The 17,749-nt window shown below is 47.4% G+C and overlaps 1 protein-coding gene across 1 annotated transcript in view; it reads right to left on the bottom strand.

Annotated features, from left to right (window-relative positions):
- The window catches only part of LOC119385465 (glucose dehydrogenase [FAD, quinone]), a 55,259-nt gene extending 40,706 nt beyond the window's left edge, over positions 1 to 14,553 (bottom strand). The window contains exon 1 of the mRNA XM_037652893.1: positions 14,323 to 14,553. Within this exon, the coding sequence (XP_037508821.1) occupies positions 14,323 to 14,553 (231 nt within the window). The remainder of the gene's footprint in view (positions 1 to 14,322) is intronic.
- Positions 14,554 to 17,749: the final 3,196 nt, after the last annotated feature.

Genomic DNA, 17,749 nt, shown 5'->3' on the forward strand with positions numbered 1-17,749 from the left:
ATGTCCATCTAGCGGAAAACATATCAACAAGCAAACAGCAAACGCTAGATAATGTGCTGCCATCTGTGAGGCATTGTGAGACTCTTCATGGCCTCCAAGATGGCGAGCGCGCGGCGTGTATCTTAGAGGCCATGCGACTCTTGCTTTAGATCGAAAACTTGTGCCATTCGCGCGCGCGCGCGTGCGTGCGTGTGTGTGTGTGTGTGTGTGTGTGTGTGTGTGTGTGTGTGCGCGCACGCGCGTGTGTGTAACAAAACACATTAATAAGTATGCACTTAGTGGTTGAAGTGCGCACTAGGGGCCGGATTTCGCTATTGCGTTCAACTCTTAAAGGCGAAGCTTAAGGGTCCCCCAATTTTTTGCCGCCCTCTTAGCTCCGCAGTGTTGTCCCGGCGGTTATGGCACACAGCTACGTTTATAAATCATGTTGGTAGCCACTGGACCTGAACTGTGCGTGACGCGAGAGCGTATCCACGGGACCGTGCAGAGGATTAAGAACATGAAGGATTTCATGTGCTCAGAGAAATCGCGCTAAGGAACCATGACAGGACGGAGCCACTGTGCTACAGAATCTGCACGATGAACGTCTTGCAGATCAGGGGCGGTAGTGCAGTGTTCCTGCTTGTCACAGCGGACGAAACACTTCCACACCACAAGACGAAATGAGGCCATCATAGCTTCGCGTTCTATAAGTTTAAAGTAACAATTTGCTTGTACGTATTCAATGGACCGACAACTGCCCAGAACATGAAATGATATGCCTCCAGTGATGGAAAGATTGTCCGTCGCACTGACTCAAACCAACCGTTTTTAACACGAAAGTGTTTTATGCCGGGGTCCACCAAGACATCAGTGACGTATTTCCGTCACGGAAATGACGTTGAAAAAAAATATACACAACCAGATGGCAAAGAAAAAAAGGTACCGTCAACAGGCATCGAACCCACGACCGCTCGGTCGGCAACAACAGATGCCGGGCACGCTACCCACTGCGCCACGGTCACAGAGTCTGGAGGCTTTACGAACGCGCCTTTTATATCTACCACTCTCCCGGCCGGCTGGGTGGTGTTGACCTCTGGGAGTGGTAAGGTAAAGTAATTCGTCACTGCTGTGGCCTCCGCGAATAGCACCTGCAAGCGTTACGCGTCCGTCACATTCGGCGCGTTTTCAATAGAAGTTGAATTTTGTCAATGCCTTAACACACCGCGAGGTGGCGACCTTTGCCCAAGCGTCGTAAAAGCGTCGGCCTCGCTCAGCATCACGCTAATACAAACCAAAAATAGCTCTGCGACGCGCGCCTGCCTCGCCTGGCTATAACACCGCGTTCCATGCTCAAGCGCTCACCCGAGCAAAATCGCAGCCGGGCTACCGGGGCAGCACGACGCGCTTTGCGTTTCCCTGTAGTCCGCCCGTGGTGTTCAATCACATTTTAACATGCCGCGGGATGGCGACCAAGTTCTACGTGCAATATGCGACGCTCTTCTGGCTATCACACCTCGTTCTCTGATTACAGTTTCAGCGTCAACTACTACAGCTACCACAAGGGTTTGTTTAATCATGTAACATGGACGTTAGTCGTCGCGATGGAGATGAACCACCAATCATCAAAGTGGGTGCAGACACGTTAAACGGCACCATTAGCTGCCAGACGTCAATATACATTGAGCGAACTCTCTTATATAAATGTGCAGTAAGCATTCAGTTACTTCTGTAAGGGCACGCTTTACTTTCGTGTTATTCCGATTCCTATGACGGAGGGATCAACCGTGTTTTTTTTCGTCACAGGTGAATTTATATGTTTATTTCTTAATTGAAAGGCGCGAAAAATGACCTGTGGTGCCACTGGCGGCGATAACATTAACAATCCGATGAACCCGGCCACGTGACCGTTGATTGCTGTACGCGGTCGACAATATTTTTGTTAGTAATGAAATATTGTTCGTTTTTTTATATTAAAAGGAATTGCTCCATAAAAATGTACATATAGGCCTGCGTTGGTAGTGTGCATTAAAGCGGCGCTTCCTTCGCGTGACGTGATAATTCCATGCTCGTCAGCGCGTCTTGAGCAACTTTTCAGCGTGCTCATGCAACCATGCGCGCGGTTTCCAGGGCGTTAACATTTTGGAGCGACATAGTTTTGCTACCTACACTTCGTCTCATAAATGACGCGGGCTGCTAATCTGCGCGGCCGTGCATATGCGTAGTGACGTTTTCGATTACTTTGCTTGGCTCGTGCATGGGGAGGTTAACGACGCCGGGACAAGCCACCCATGGCACAGGCGCAGGCAACATTGGGCCCATACCCAATGTTGTCTTTGCGAGAGGAATGGCGAGAGGAGTGGCGCAACCTAGTGCAGCGCCTTTATGCAGACGCAGAGGCCGTGGTTCAGTGGGGCAACTTGATCACTCCCCGGATTCAGGTGTCTAGGGGACTCAGGCAGGGCTGTCCGATGTCACCACTGCTCTTTATGCTGTAGGTAGCCGGAATGGAGAGGAAGCTTTCAGAGTCTGGACTGGGATTCAATTTGAACTACATAGAGGAGAGTTTTCAGAGGGTACGAAGGCTGCCTGCCCTCTTCTACACAGATGACATAGTCCTGCTGTGGACAATGCTGCCGAGATGCAGGCTCTGCTTGACATCTGTGCGGGGGAGGGTACGGATCTTGGGCTGATCTTCAGTGCAAGGAAGTCTGCGGCCATGCGGTTCACACCAGAGGAGGCAGTGCGGGACCAGCCCTTCCTGCTGCAGGGCAAGGAAATTAAGTGCATAAAGAGTTACGAGGGCCTCCGGGTAACGGTGACCGCAACGACGAAATATATATACGGGTACGAGAAGGAGTTGCGTGCCAAGGCTTTAAAGCGCCGGGCCTTCCTGGGCTCACGAGCTCTGTGGGCCTTCAGTAGGTCACCAGGGAACTGTGGAAGGGTTTGCGGTCCCTGCGCTGACTTTCGGTAACGCTGTGGTGTGCCTCTCGACCGCGACCAGGCAGGCGCTCGAGGTTCGCCAAAGGGAAGCGGGTCGCCCAGCCTTGGGGTGCACGCCTTCACTCCTAATGAGGCAGTACAGGGCGATCTTGGGTGGTCGTCTGTCGAGGCGACGGAGGCAGTCGCCAAACTCTCTTACGAGAGGTGCCTCATCGACCTGCCAGATGGCCGTTGGGCCCTGGAGGTGTACAAGTACGTACACCTCCGGTCGGTACGGACGAAATGGGTCGCCCGAACCCGCTCGCTGTCGGAGCGATACATGGTGGAGGCTATCCGGCTGACTGCCCCCCTCCAGCGTGACACAAGGAAAAAGGTGCGGGAATCGGTTAGCGCGGTGGAGAGCGAGAGATGGAGGGAGTCGGGACGAGCGAAGAGGGCCTGGCCTTGTATCAGGAGGTAAAGATGTATATTGCTTAGGAGGCTTTTTATGACAACTCCAGGGGCAGCGGGCTACTGTGCTTGGCGCGAAGTGGTGTACTTAGGACACGCTCGCTGCGCGCCAGGTACACTGCCGAGCTTGACATGATGTGCCCCTTGTGCCAGGAAGCAGAAGAGACAGTCCGGCACAATGGGCTAGAGTGTACTGGCCTGCGACCTGCGATACATGATGCTCAGGGCTCTGGAACCTCGGGACAAAACACGATGGGCGCGACAAACGGCAAAAGCGCTTTTTCAAGGGCTCTCGGTTTTCGCGGGTCCGGCAAGCCGCCAATCTGGGAAGCGGTGGAGGCTACGAAGCGGCGGCTCGAGTGCTGGTGGAGGAAAGAGGTCGAGCAAACGCGTGCGCCGCGGCGGTAGCGGCGGGTATGATGCGCCGAGGGCGCATTGGTTGGTTGGTTGGTCGCTCGTCAGCTACTTGGCGCATTGGATTTGACCAACCTCTTTCTTTTCTTTTCTTTTTCTTTCCTTTCTCCTTCCGCATTTTTAAATTTTCTTCTCAACTTAACTTTTGCTTTGCCTTTTCTTCCTTGGCCAATCCGGCATAGCCCGTTGATCCACCGCTCCAAACGATACAGGCAACAGACATCATCATCATCATCATCATCATCATCATCATCACCAACGAGGTACAAATATAGGGAATGTGTTTAATGCAACATCATCTCATTGTAACAACTTGTCATTCTCAAAAATAATAGAAATGCTATAAATAAACATGCTTAAGCATAGTTACAGCAACTCCTGCGAAAGCAGAACAACGATAAATTTCACAAATCGGGAGAAGGGCTGGCGGTATCGCCATCGTTTCTCAGCGTTGCTGGAGGAAAGGTGCGCCCGTGTTTAAAGCCTTTCATTTCATATCGAAAAATACTGCTTGTAAAGTAACTACGTGCTTTGGGGATTAACCATTGCAGCTACAAACGCTACGAACGGTGAGCCTTCTGTCGCGCCGTAAAAAATGGGTCGAGAAAGACCAGTTGTCCGTCCCTTTAAAGCAATTCTCCTTCTTTAGTCACGATGGTCGCTCCTTGCAGTGTACTCTCAGCATACAGCATACGTGTTCTAGTAGGGTTGGCATATCAGCACGGTGCACGAGGTCACTAGTTCCCAATGCGGACGCCGGTGGGCTTTTACGTGAAGCACGGGCGCGGTCACCGGGTACCGCGTGAGAGAGACGTAATCGAACTATGCCATCGTATTTTCTGTGCAGTGCGCGAACAAAAGTCGTATAGACATTGATACCATATGCGTCAAAATCTCTAGTTCGCGGCGTTCTCTTGTGCTTGCCTCCTTGTCGGCGCGCTGTTTCTCGCCACATTTCCCCGGTGCTTCGTCACCAGAAGCTTGGTCGATAGGTAAAAATGATTCCCCATACCACGACCAAAATAAATGGTTGTGCTTGTAGATCAAGTACGAATTGCAAAGCAATTTTTAGTGCCGTGAAAATGCGCTGCTTTTTGAATCGCCCATTTAGCTCGCAGCCTGGCTAAAAGCCAGAACAGATGAAAACAAAGCAGCAGCATAAAACTACAGAGTTAAAAAAATAAGCGATACAAATTGCACGCCCTTGGTCGTCGGAACAGTAATTTGGCCGGTCGGCTGATAAGGCATCTTCATTTTTCAGATAAGCAAATAAAAGCAAGATCTGACGTTATAATTTACAGTGTTCACATAAACTTCTGTCAGCGCAAGAGCAGAATACTCGGACTAAGTGATTTCGCCATCAATATCGCGTTGGCCCGCCGTGTTCCTTCCGTTGGTGTCGAATCGCCACGGCACGCGCGCCGCGCCGCCCACACGGTTTTCGAGCCGGAGAGTGAAACATGCCTTCTACTGCGCTGTTCACACGTAAACAAGCGAGGAGGATCTTCCCAGCCAATATGGCCGACTTCCGGCTTCCCCATGGCTTCGCAGATAGTGACGTCAGGGCCCCTCCTCCGTTTTTCCTTCCTCCATGGTGGTCCCTGACTTACTCATTCGCGCGGTGTCCCCTTCTATTGCACAGCTCACACACTAGTGGATGCGAACGGCCATCCCCAGCTGGACACTTTATAGCCCGGTGCACAATGCGGTTACAGAGGAAACGACTGAGTGCTCGCTGCGCTGTATTCGGTAGCCCCTGAGGCCTAACCTTTGTCCCATTTGGTTGTGTTTTGGCGACATCTTCAACAGTCTTCCCTAGGTTTCTAAGCCCATGCGCATCCAAATATTGGTCAGCATGCTGCGCAACATCCTTGAGTGAAGTTAGCTTTCGTTCTTTAAACATACACACTGCTTATTGCTACAGCGATTTAGAATTTGCTCAATGACCATGTAATCACCCATACCTTCGTATGCTTTCTCCACATTCACAATCTCTACCCTTATATGAAAATAATTTTACAAGCGGCACACAAACTTGGCTGGCACCCACGAAACCGCTCTCGGAAACCTGCCGCCGTCTACCTAAATATTTGTAACATAGTCTCCTTAACTTTATCATAGTCCACTGAGTCATCGGCCGGCACCCGACCAAAACACTTAACGCTTCCGCAACCAGAGACAGACTGAGTACTGTAGCCCAACCGTGACCCCGGGCACTTCGTTCATATATATGGAAATAGGCGTCTAGGCCATCACGTCTTTCTTCAAACGGTGCAATCAATTTTCTTGGACATATGCGGGTGGGTTTTGGTGACTGCGAGCAGGGGAAACTGATGTCACATTCTGTTTATGTTGCGCCGCACCATTTAGTTGCGCTGGTCTCAACCTTACTTCGAACGGCTCTTTTGCACGCTCAAACTTGCGCTCGTGTTTTTCTCGTTCATACTTGCGTTCTCTTTCCTTCAGTGCTATTTGCTTATCTTGTTGTCGTTGTGCGTTGTCAAAAAAGTTCAAAGTTCTCTCCTCTGTCATTGCTAAATATTTTGCTTCCACCGCTAAGCACTCCCATCCCATCTCCACACTCTGAGTGCCAGTGACTAGAAAAGGAAAAATCCTGGCAAGCTCTCCAATGGTCACATTGCAAGTTATTTGCACCTTATCAACTTATTTTTTTTTCAGCTGATGTGCTGATTCACCCGTGCTCGCCTCCGAAAGTTTTGTGCTCCTAACGTGATTTTTCACTGCTTCCAAAATCGGAGGAACTGGAAGCTTTCTGCACCTCACCTAGTTTTGCGCTGTCGCCGTGATCGGCCCACGTTTGACCAAGCGACGATGTGATGTGATGACGTCATCATATGATGTCACATGGTGACGTCATAGTGATGACATGATGACATCAGAAATTTGGGCATCTGTGACATCACGTGATGATGGCTTTTTCCACCACTAGTGTTGATGCCGCCGATGAAGGACGCCGTCGCCGATAGTCAATTTTCGTGTTTGCAGAGATATCCAAGGCTTTTGCCTCAATAATTTTCCGAATAATGTATCAAACATCAGGGTCTATGAGGATTTGAATACTAATTAGGTGTTCACCTTAGATGTGCACGGCCTAGACTACAAATCTAAAGGTTTGTCAATTTGTCTTGGTCCTTAACGTTCTAAATGGACTGAGTCTACGAGATGCACCGTACCGGAGGGCGCCTGACAATTTCGACCACTCATCGACATCCCAAAGTGCACGTGCCTCTAGCGTTTCACCTTCATCGAAAGTGGTCGCCGCGATCGAGATTCAACCCACTTTGTTCCTGCCAGCAGCCAAGCACCGTAACCACTAAGCCACAAAGACGGCCACAAATCGAAAGGCAATGGTGAATGAAAGTGCACACAAATAAATTGTAGGATGCTTGAGCTTCGCCTTTAGGAGTAGAATGCGATAGCGTAATTTGGCCCCGTTCGCATCGTCTTCGCAGTCACTAGCATCGACTGTGCCTCAAGGAAAGGAACTTGTGTGTGCGCAGCAATGGCATTTCAAGCTATGTTGGAATGTCTACTGCAAGTACAGTTGCGAATTGCCCACTACGTCATAATTCTTTCTTTTGCGAATTGCCGAAATACCCAGTACGCCTCCGTAAGGCAACGCGGGAGCCTTGCTTGCTTGCTTGTTCCTTTACTTTGGCTCATACCCACAGCGGGGCATTGGCCAAGAACCCCGTGGTTAAAGTAACTTGGAACATTAATAAAAAGAGGAAAAGGGAAAAGCGGCTTCTTTCAAATAAACTAAAGATATTGTCGTTATACGAGAATATGAAATACAGAGATACACAAGATTTTGTATGGGGGGAATGAAAAACAATAAATTGAGAAAAAATTAATTAGCAAGGTAATCTCATTGTGCCACTCAGAAATTCGCAGAGGGCCCCACAGACGTTCCTGTTACTAAATTCCAATGAAGCAGCCCAAAAGGAGAGGATATTCAGAGTACTTACTGGTATTCCTAATTTTAAATGCGAAGCATTTCTTAGCGAACTTCTGCGACTTTGAGCGTATCTATCTATCTATCTATCTAGCCGCCTACGACTTTGTGCTCTCCTGGCCATTCCGTTAATCGGATGTATACCAAAATCGGTGTGTCATAAAATAGCCTTATCACGAACATAGATGACAGGTCATACAATGAAAATCATGACACGCATGTCATGAACAGCATTGATTTACATTCCACGGCCTCTGGGCTCCCTGGCCGTTCTGTTAATCGGATGTGTACCAAAATTGGTGTGTCATAACATGGCCTTATCACGAACACAAATGACAGGTCACATCATGAAAATCATGACACGCATGTCATGAACAGCATGATTTACATTCCACGGCCTTTGGGCTCTTGCGGCCGTTTCGTTAATTTCATATATACCAAAATTGGTACGGCGTGACAAGAGTTCATGACGAACATAATGACAGGTCCTAACATGCAAATCATGACGCGCATGTTATGTGCAGCATGATTTACATGACATGGTCTCGGGGCGCTCGCGGCCGTTTAAATGAAGGGATACACATGAAAACTGGTATGACGAGACATTTCTGTATGAAGAACATAACTGACACGTGGTAACATGAAAATCATGATATGCATGTCATGTATGACATGATTTACATGCCACGCTCGTGGCGCATTCGCGGCCGTTTCGCTAGATTGATATACACCCAAATTTTTACTGTGCGATGTGGCTTTATGAAGAACATGAATAACAGGTGGTAGCATGAAAACCATGACATCCATGACATGTATGTCATGATTTACATGCCACGCTCATGGTGCATTCGCGTCCGTTTCGCTTGCGTGATATACACCAAAATTGGTGTTACGCGACACGACAGTATGACGAACGTAAGTGAGACGTGGTGGCATGAAAATCATGACATGCAGGTCATGTACGACCCGATTTACATGCCACGCTCATGATGCGCTAGCGGCAGTTTCAGTAGATTGATATACACCAAAATTGGTATTGCGCGATGTGACTGTATGAAGAACATGAATGACAGTTAAGATGAAAACCATGACATGCATGTCATGTATGTCATGACTTAATTGCCACGCTCATGATGCATTCGCGGCCGCTTCGCTAGCTCGATGTACACCAAAATTGGTATTGCGCGAAGCGACTGTATGACGAAGGTAAATGAGACGTGGTAACATGAAAATCATGACGTGCATGACATGCACGACATGATTTACATGTCATGCTCATGACGCACTCGTGCCGTTTCGCTTGCTTGACATACACCAAAATTGGTATTGCGCGACGCAACTGCATGACGAACGTAAATGAGAGGTGGTAACATGGAAATCATGACATGCAGGTTATGTATGTCATGATTTACATGCCGCGCTCATTGTGCATTCCCAGCCGTTTCGCTAGCTTGGTATACACCAAAATTGGTATTGCGCGACGCCACTGTATGACGAACGTAAATGAAAGGTGGTAACTGATAATGATGACATGCATGAAATGTACAACATGATTTACATGCCATGCTCATGGCGCACTCATGGCCGTTTCGCTAGATTGATATGCACCAAAACTGGTATTGCGCGATGTGACTGTATGAAGAACATGAATAACAGGTGATAACATGAAAACTATGACATGCATGCCATGTATGTCATGACTTACATGTCACGCTCATGGTGCATTCGCGGCCGTTTCGATAGCTTGATATACACCAAAACTGGTATTGCGCGATGAGACTGTATGACGAACATAAATGAGAGGTCTTAACATGCGAATCATGTTATGCATGTCATGTACGGTATGATTTACATGCCACTGTCATGGTGCGCTTCCGGCCGTTTTGTTAACGTGATAAATACCAAAATTGGTATGGCATGACACGCGTGCGTGATGAACATAAACGACAGGTCATGCATTTATATACCAGAATATGCGTTTCATTGGCATGGTGTACACTAGATTGTGCATGCATGCGTGCATGGCAAACATGCGATATATGGTGGACTAGATGCCATGGCAAGAACGATTTCATTTGGCTCAAAGACAAACAAGGCGATGTATGCAGCTCTGCTGGCTGCTTCGCATTACATCGATTCCCACAGTGCGTGGGATCTGCCGAATTTTTTTTTGAATAAAATTTCAAAGCACTTTTTCCTTTGATTTTATAAACAGTGACATCTAAGTAGATAATGGTCGATATTTTTTTGGGTTCGTTACAGCTGGGACACAAAGGGCATGGCACCAGCCCACACCTGTTTAAGTAAAAATTAAGCGGGGGATTACGGCATTTTAATTTAGTTATTGATACTTCCAATTTACGTGTGGGACATCATTTATTATCTAATGAAAAATGCAAGTGCGAATATTCTGAATTCAGTATTGATCATCTGTTCTGAATCTTGCAAAAGAGAAATTTTTCTGAACCTCGCCGCTGTAACATAAGCTGTGAGAGGCTTAACTGACAAAATTGGACCATCAAGAGATACTCTCGCGAGTCAGTCAGCTATCTCGTTTACAAATATACCACGATGATCTTGAACCCATAGCAACGTCACTGGGCGAATGTTTATGGATATTAATGATCTGAATGTGCTCACTCCGATATTGAAGTGAGATGAACACACAGATAAGGAATCACTCACTATAACAGCAATCGAATGATCTGTTGGAAGTTTTCGAAGTGCTAAAATAACTTTCGTCAACTCCGCTTCAAATATAGGAGTATAATCTGGAAGGCGTAAGGAATATGACCAGGATAATGATTGAGAGAAGAAACCCACACCTGCTCTCTTATCATTCATGGATGCATCCGTTGCAATTAGTTTATTAATTCCTAATTGTAAGAGGTGATCTTGTAATACACAAAGTAAATGCTTAGAAAGCAAAAGTTCGGCATTTGCTGGGAATGTGTCGTTGAATTGTATTTTTACATTAGACATTAGTTGATCTGATGGAAGGATTTCAGATATATTAACATTTAAGAGATCCTGTAATGTTTGAACAAACAAAACCTAAGGTCTATAGAGACGGGACCAGTGCTCATTGAAAAAGCACTCGATTCAGCAAAAAATACAAATTCCAACCGTCTTAGAGTGGCCTCATATAATTTGAAATATGTTTTAACTGTCAAAATACGGAATCTGCCAGCAAGAGTTAGTATACGAGCTTCTACATACAAAAAGCTGTTAGCTGTAAGTATTGGCACGCCAAGACAATTCCGAAGAGATTCTCGCTCTAAGATATTCAAAGGATTAATCTCGTATGCTGGCCCACCAGGAAATTGCACGCAACCAAATTCAAGAATCGGGCGAACGTGCATACGGTAAATCATGATCAGAGTATTTCTACGTAGCCCAGAACGGAGCGGGCCAAGTTTCGATATTATTCCAACAGCGCGAGTAGCCTTAGCTTTAACATACTCAATGTGACTACGCCAGCTCAGTTTTTCATCATATATTACCCTCAGCGGAGCTGCACACGTTTTTTGCTGTTGTCGATGATTATATTTAATGGCGTCTGAGCGCTTTGTAATGGGTAGGTTTTAAACTGCCCGCTCGTTGTGCAATTCACATGTTTTGATGCGGGGTGCAATTCTGCACTTCTGCGACGCATTATTACATGAATTAAGGTGACTCCTCCCACTACATGTCATTTGTATAGTCTTTTTTTGCGAAACAGTTTCAAGCGCTGGTGTGCCTCGGTGGTACAGCGCCTGCGTGCCACACAGAAGGCCAGCGTTCAATCCCAACTCGAGGCGAAGATTTTCATCCTTTATTTGTTTGCATCTATTTCGAATTTTCGCTCACAGACAACGCTATTTTTTCGCTCACGACCAACGACACCGACGCGGCACCGGAATTTCTTCCAAATGAGCACTTTAACGCTGTCGCGTTAAAACAAGTTGCGCTAGCGGAACTGCAACTGAATCGCTGTGTCTTTGCGGCAAGCGGCATATCAAGAGTTAGTGCAAAAACACACGAAGGAGAAATTAAGAGACACGCGGAAGTTTCTTGCTAAACACCATACATGCGCTGCACACAATGATTTATTTCTTATGCGCAACCCCCAAGAAATTGTTGAATTTCTTGGTATCTCTAACCGAAGTTCTCGCAATGTTTTCAAGATTGATATATGTCACCATTAGCCAGGTATTACAAGATTCCACATGAAAAACTGATGAAGAGCGTAAGCAATTTATTCTTGGGGGGAGCCTCGGTGAAAATATTCAGGTATGATTCTTAATAGGTTTCGTGAGATCAATTCCTTTCACTTAAAATCTACCGTTGTGGAAAGAGAAGGTAGCCTATTCCTTTAACATGACATGACAAGAACTTTATTCGAGTCCTGAGGAACTCGAATCTGGGGAGCCGCTGGACTCGAGATCAAGTTGGTGGCTCCGCCCACGGTGGGACTGGAAGTCGAAGTTCCGTCGCGATGTCGTGGGCCCCCTGGATGGCCTGAAGTTGGGTGTGGAGATCGCTTTAAGCTGCTATTTTCTTTATCGGTACAGAATTTTTTTCTTTGCTAAGCAACTATTTGCTAGAAAGAGTTAGCAATCATATTCGAGGTAGTGTTAAGGGTGTGGCCTTGAAAATAGATATGAATGTGGATGAATTTTGCGTTCTTGTTCAGGGCTGTTATTTTTGTCAAAATGTACTGGATATCAATAAAGTTTTCAGAAATTGTGGTTAAGGATTGGAAGATACTCACGAGCTTCCAAAGGGAATGAGCTGCTCTTTTTAGAAATGCCATTAGAAGTAAAACACCACCACGTTTGTGGGATGTGTAGCTGTCTCTCGGAGAAGCCGCTGGATAAAGTCTACTCGAGACACTAGAGTTATAAAAAAGCATCATCGTTTATGCGTGTTTGCAATCTGTGCTCTTTCACTAATGCTCTTGTGAGATGGGCATCCGTTTTTCAGATCAAGGGACCTGAGTGAAACACACCGGCTTTTTTGATAGCGTCATCAGGCAAACCATTCAGAAACTCGTGAAGCGGGTGAAGGTGGGTCAGATAGCCTATCTATTTATCGAGTACCGCAATATAAGAAACTCCTGGCAGTTGTTCCGTATTTGCACAGGTTATCCAAAGGTTTTAAAAAATTGTTCTCTGTCCTCTCGCCATTATGGTGTTTTTTTTGTTTTTTGGTGCCCATTAGTAGAAGTAGCACTTGTGCCTTCGAAAACAGGAAGCTTAAACAACACGCGTCACGGACCGTGAAAATGTACTGCGAATGTAAAAGATGTGTTCCCTTTTGTGAAGTTTTCTACCTACAGCGTTTTTCGTGGGGTCGTGCGCAGATAGGCCTGAAGGCCGACTATTCTACCATTCAGCCAAGCTAACAGTCAGAACAGCATCGTGCACGGAGCCAGGACAATGATTCGACAAACAGTGCGAACTTTAAACCTGCCGAACTATTACAAAGTGCTGTGCTCCAGTAAATCACATTCCAGCGGCAGCAGCAGCAGCAGTGGCAGTTCTCTTCGGTGTCGTGATAACTCATGTGTGCAGCCGCTTCAGTGCACACATCGCAGTTGCGCATTTTCACACACCAGGCCAACTACGCGATGCATGGACTCCAAACCGATCGGAAACAGTCATGCCACAATTCGACATTATGAGGACCAGCAGCACAAACAGCGGCCTTCTATCATCCGTGGAGTGACGCGCGAGCCTCGTGGCAGGAAACGATGCAGGGTTCGTGCTCATTATTGCGTCAGGTGCCATGTCATGTAAATTTGGCAAGGATTGGGGGCATCAAACTAGCGGCCTCATACAAAGGGCTCAGCCACTGCTCATATCCACTTCCATGAATGGCAGGATTAACAGCCTGCGCCGTGTTTGCGTGGTATAAGTGGTGGTGGTGCTGGTGGACTCCATTTGACAACCGTAGGAATTGCGTAATCGGTGGCCACCTTAAAAGTGCCGAAATGACACCATGCGTAACGCCGCAGTCGAACATCAGCCACATGGCCATTGCTTTTTCTACGGTCCGGCCAACGTTGTCTTTTTAAAACTAAATACCCATTACAGCACATGCCACAATGTGTCAACATCACAAAGGTATTAATAACTTCTTCATTGTCGTGGTACAGCCTCAAGTGCAGTGGAGAGACTGCGGTCATCCTCATTTGCAACACTCGTACCATGACCTTATGTTGAATATTTGCTGAAACAATGTGTCCGTAGTGTCTGAGCGAATATTCTTCGCAGCGTACGTGTTTGCATCTTAATTGACTTACATTCTGCGTTCATAACTTTCAGTGTTTACGACGCCTTCTAGAAGGCCGCTAATCCTCTTTTTACGCTGTGAAGGTACTCCATGTCCCACGCAAGTCTGGAGTTTTCGCGCAACACTAACGCTACCGCATCTTCTGTGCATTGCCAAAATGAATACCCGCAATAAATAAAAATGGTTCGACAATGTGAACAACCCTACCACAGTGCTTCTCCATCCAGACAGCCATTTTGTTCTGCCTATTGTAACAAGTTAAGCAATAGGCGCGAATTCACCTGGTCGTCGACGGATAAGCTGGCGTTGTGTTGCCGTTCGCTTGTGTAGTCCCAGTCAATGTCAGTTCGCTGTAAAAGAGCCGAGAAAAGCGGAACCTGCACGGCCGCGTCCTCGAGGCCCCCGGCTTCCAGAAGTAACACGTTGTTGCTGCCATCAGCCGTGAGACGATTGGCCAGAGCGCATCCTGCGGAACCTGCACCAACTGCAGTGAGTAGCAAAATTTTTTCCATTGTCGCTTTAACAGATCATGTTAGCACGTGTCACATGCAAAATAATCTGCGGCATTTGATCGGTGAGAAGTAGCTATTCGCAATGCCCGGTGTGCGATTCAAGGTCGCGCGCAGAGGAGGGTCAACCCGTTTGCTAGCATGGGAACAGACAGGAGGTCCGGACGTACGGCCCCTGCCATTTTCACCAGATGAGGTCATGAGCTGCGCTGAAATGGATGTGAGACCAGAATCGTTTCCCAAACAATGGAAAGCGCTAAATGCTCGCCACCTACTTGTTTGGCACGGCGTGAAAGGTTATATTTCGGCTCACTTACCGTGCATCAACGATGCTCTGCGAAATCCTGTGCGTGCTAGAGAAAACTGCATCAACTAGAACTGACGTATTAGCTGAACGGTACGCCGAGGTCATACGTGTCGGGTCTGCCTGACCGATTTGCGGCACTAGTAGATCGCTAGCGAGTAGCGCCATCGCTGCTTCACCGGACCGCATGTTAACCCATGTATGTCTAGTGTCCTACATATAAGACGCTTCATTGATGCACTCTAACATCGCCATTTGTTTAGCTGACGACTAGCGTCGCCTACAGCACATCAAGCATGCCTCATTCTCACCGTGTACAAGCCTAGACATGGCTTGCTTTTCATGCTGCCACGTGCGGACCGCTTTCTCCGGGCAAACGAGTGATTTGCGCGAAAGACGTCATGGAGAGGAAGAAGCGCACGTGAAATGCCGACCGCTTTCTCCGGGCAAACGCGCGCTCTGTATGAAAGATGTCATGGAGAGGAAGAAGTGCAATGTCGGCGTGCACGTGAAATGTTTCAAGGCTTACCACATCCGCACATAGCACCCATAATGGCCATTGTCCTGTATGTATAGGACGGCTTGAAAAACAGTGTTGCGTTTACCTGGCAGTAAATAAAGAACTTGTGCTTTCTTTTGAGGGTAGAAGCACACTTTTTTGTGAAAAAAATTGTTTTGTCCATTTTTCTGAGCTTGGGCATATATGGGTTAAGCGTGTTGATGATTTCCAAACAACTTACGTCGTCGTTGTTACTTGAGCAGTGAGAAACGCTAAGCTACTTCTTCAATGAAACACAGCCATTCAACATCCTGTTCAGTAGCGCTTGTGTCACAGCCATGCTCAGACTCAAGCTGTGCGCAGTTCACTTCTCTCGGATATTGCAGGTTCGATCAGCAGGAACATAACATGAATATCGAAAAGAATGCACACGTATGCTTTTCGCAACGTTGAAGAATTCGGCGTTGCGAAAATTGGTGGAACAACGATGCTGTTCGGAAGGTACCAGTGCTGTGGAGGTGAAGTTAGCAGAGAGGGGTGGATCGTGGCCGCAACTGCACGTTTCATCGCTCTAACCATTTCGCTTCTGCTGTTCGAGCTCGAGCGTTTTGGCAACACGCAGCGCTCCATAATATCCATAATAAGTTGCGCTGCATGCAATGCACAAGAAAAACTGTGCTTTTATTTGGTCTCACTCAAGTTTATTATACATTAAATACATTGAAAGTGACTTACGAGCGTGAAAGAAATGTTGCAGTGGTTTAGCTTGGCGATGCCGGGATAACGTAGCGTTAGCAAAGGTTCAGCTGATTATTCTTAGTTTTCCTAATTATCTAAGACTAGCTCGATTATCATGCTTACTGCTGCTCCAATGACACACACATGGTATACATGTTATGTGGCACATGTATATATTTATTTTACCAGGCAACTACTTCGGGATCCGATGAATAAAGCTTCTACGCTCTTCTGCGCCGTTGAGAAGAATTTGCGCTCTCCTTCTCCATGGCTAAACCGCACTGGCAAACGTTAGTCAGAGGCGCTATCAAGCGGCTCCAGCGCAGTGTGAGACGGCGACTGCACAGCGAAGGCGAATAGCTGCGCGCGCGCCGGCGCCAGTACGTCTACCTCGGCTACGACGTCACTCCTCTGGAAAGCGCAGACCGGAGGCAGCGAGTCGCGCGCGGCAGCGGCGGAGTGCGCGGGAAGTGCCAGCTCCGATGCGCCAGCTGTGTGACATCACTGATCCTCGCACATGCGCAGCATGACTTTTGAGGAGTCACGCGAAACTTGCCCGGCTAGGCCAGTGTAGCTAACACTACAAAAAACATTAACGCACGAGAGGACGTGAGCTGTTACTCGCTCCTCATGAGCTAGCAGCTGATCGTTCATCGTCTCTGTCACTCTCGGTGCTTTCACAGCCATCTACGTCCAGTGAAAAATCGTCATCAAGATGGTTTCTTTCATCACTGCTGAAAGCATTCTGAACAATTTCCCCCCGCCGAAAGACTTCGACCACTCCGCGTCACCAGGTTTACAATTACAAAAAACGTCTGGGCTCAGAGAACATCTTGCTCTCAAAACTTTCAACAAAATCGCTTGCAGTATGCTGCCACCTATCAACAAACGTACAAAACGAATCGGCCAGCGCTGGCTATGAAAACAACAAACAGGCGAAGGGCGGTGTAGAAAGCGTTCGCTCAACAACAGCCGTGGAGCAGACGCGTCGTCGAATGACTGAAACGTCGGTCGCATGATTCATAACAACGCTTTCCGGACAAGGTATAAAGCGCCTTATTTTAAAGTATCGCCTTTTTGAAATTGCTCAGTTATCGCGAGCCCGCGCGACTTCGCGCGTAAAACGGTATGGGACTCATGCACTACAAAAACACTGACGAATTCTCTATGCAAGTTGAACAGGGTGAGTTTCAACTGAAAAAGTCAGACGATAACATTTAGCTAACCAACGTGGCTACAGAAAACCTCGCGAAGCTGGTATGCGTACACTGTGGGCTATATCATTGAAAACGCGAGTTACCACGTATTTCCATGAAAACGTCGCGTCTCGCAAGAACGAATCAGATTTCTCCTGTCGCGGAGGGCCCGGTTTGTTCACTGATGCAGGAAACATGCAAAGTCGCAGTGTTCCTTTCCTGCCAAAGCGTTAACAATCAGACTAGCACAGAACAACAAGGGAACGGCTGCCAGAGCTGCCAGTTTATCGTCTGCTGACCCTCCTCGTGGGGGTTCTCTTGACATCCGCTTGGTGGCGTGACAGTATATGGGCATTGCGAATACAAAACAGGACTGCGCGCATTTCCATCACCCGAGTGAAGTGCGAATTTGTCGCATACGACAATAGAAAATAAATATCTCTACACCTGATCATTTGGAAC

Source organism: Rhipicephalus sanguineus, chromosome 3 (genome assembly GCF_013339695.2).
Source record: "Rhipicephalus sanguineus isolate Rsan-2018 chromosome 3, BIME_Rsan_1.4, whole genome shotgun sequence".
Classification (NCBI taxonomy): domain Eukaryota; kingdom Metazoa; phylum Arthropoda; class Arachnida; order Ixodida; family Ixodidae; genus Rhipicephalus; species Rhipicephalus sanguineus.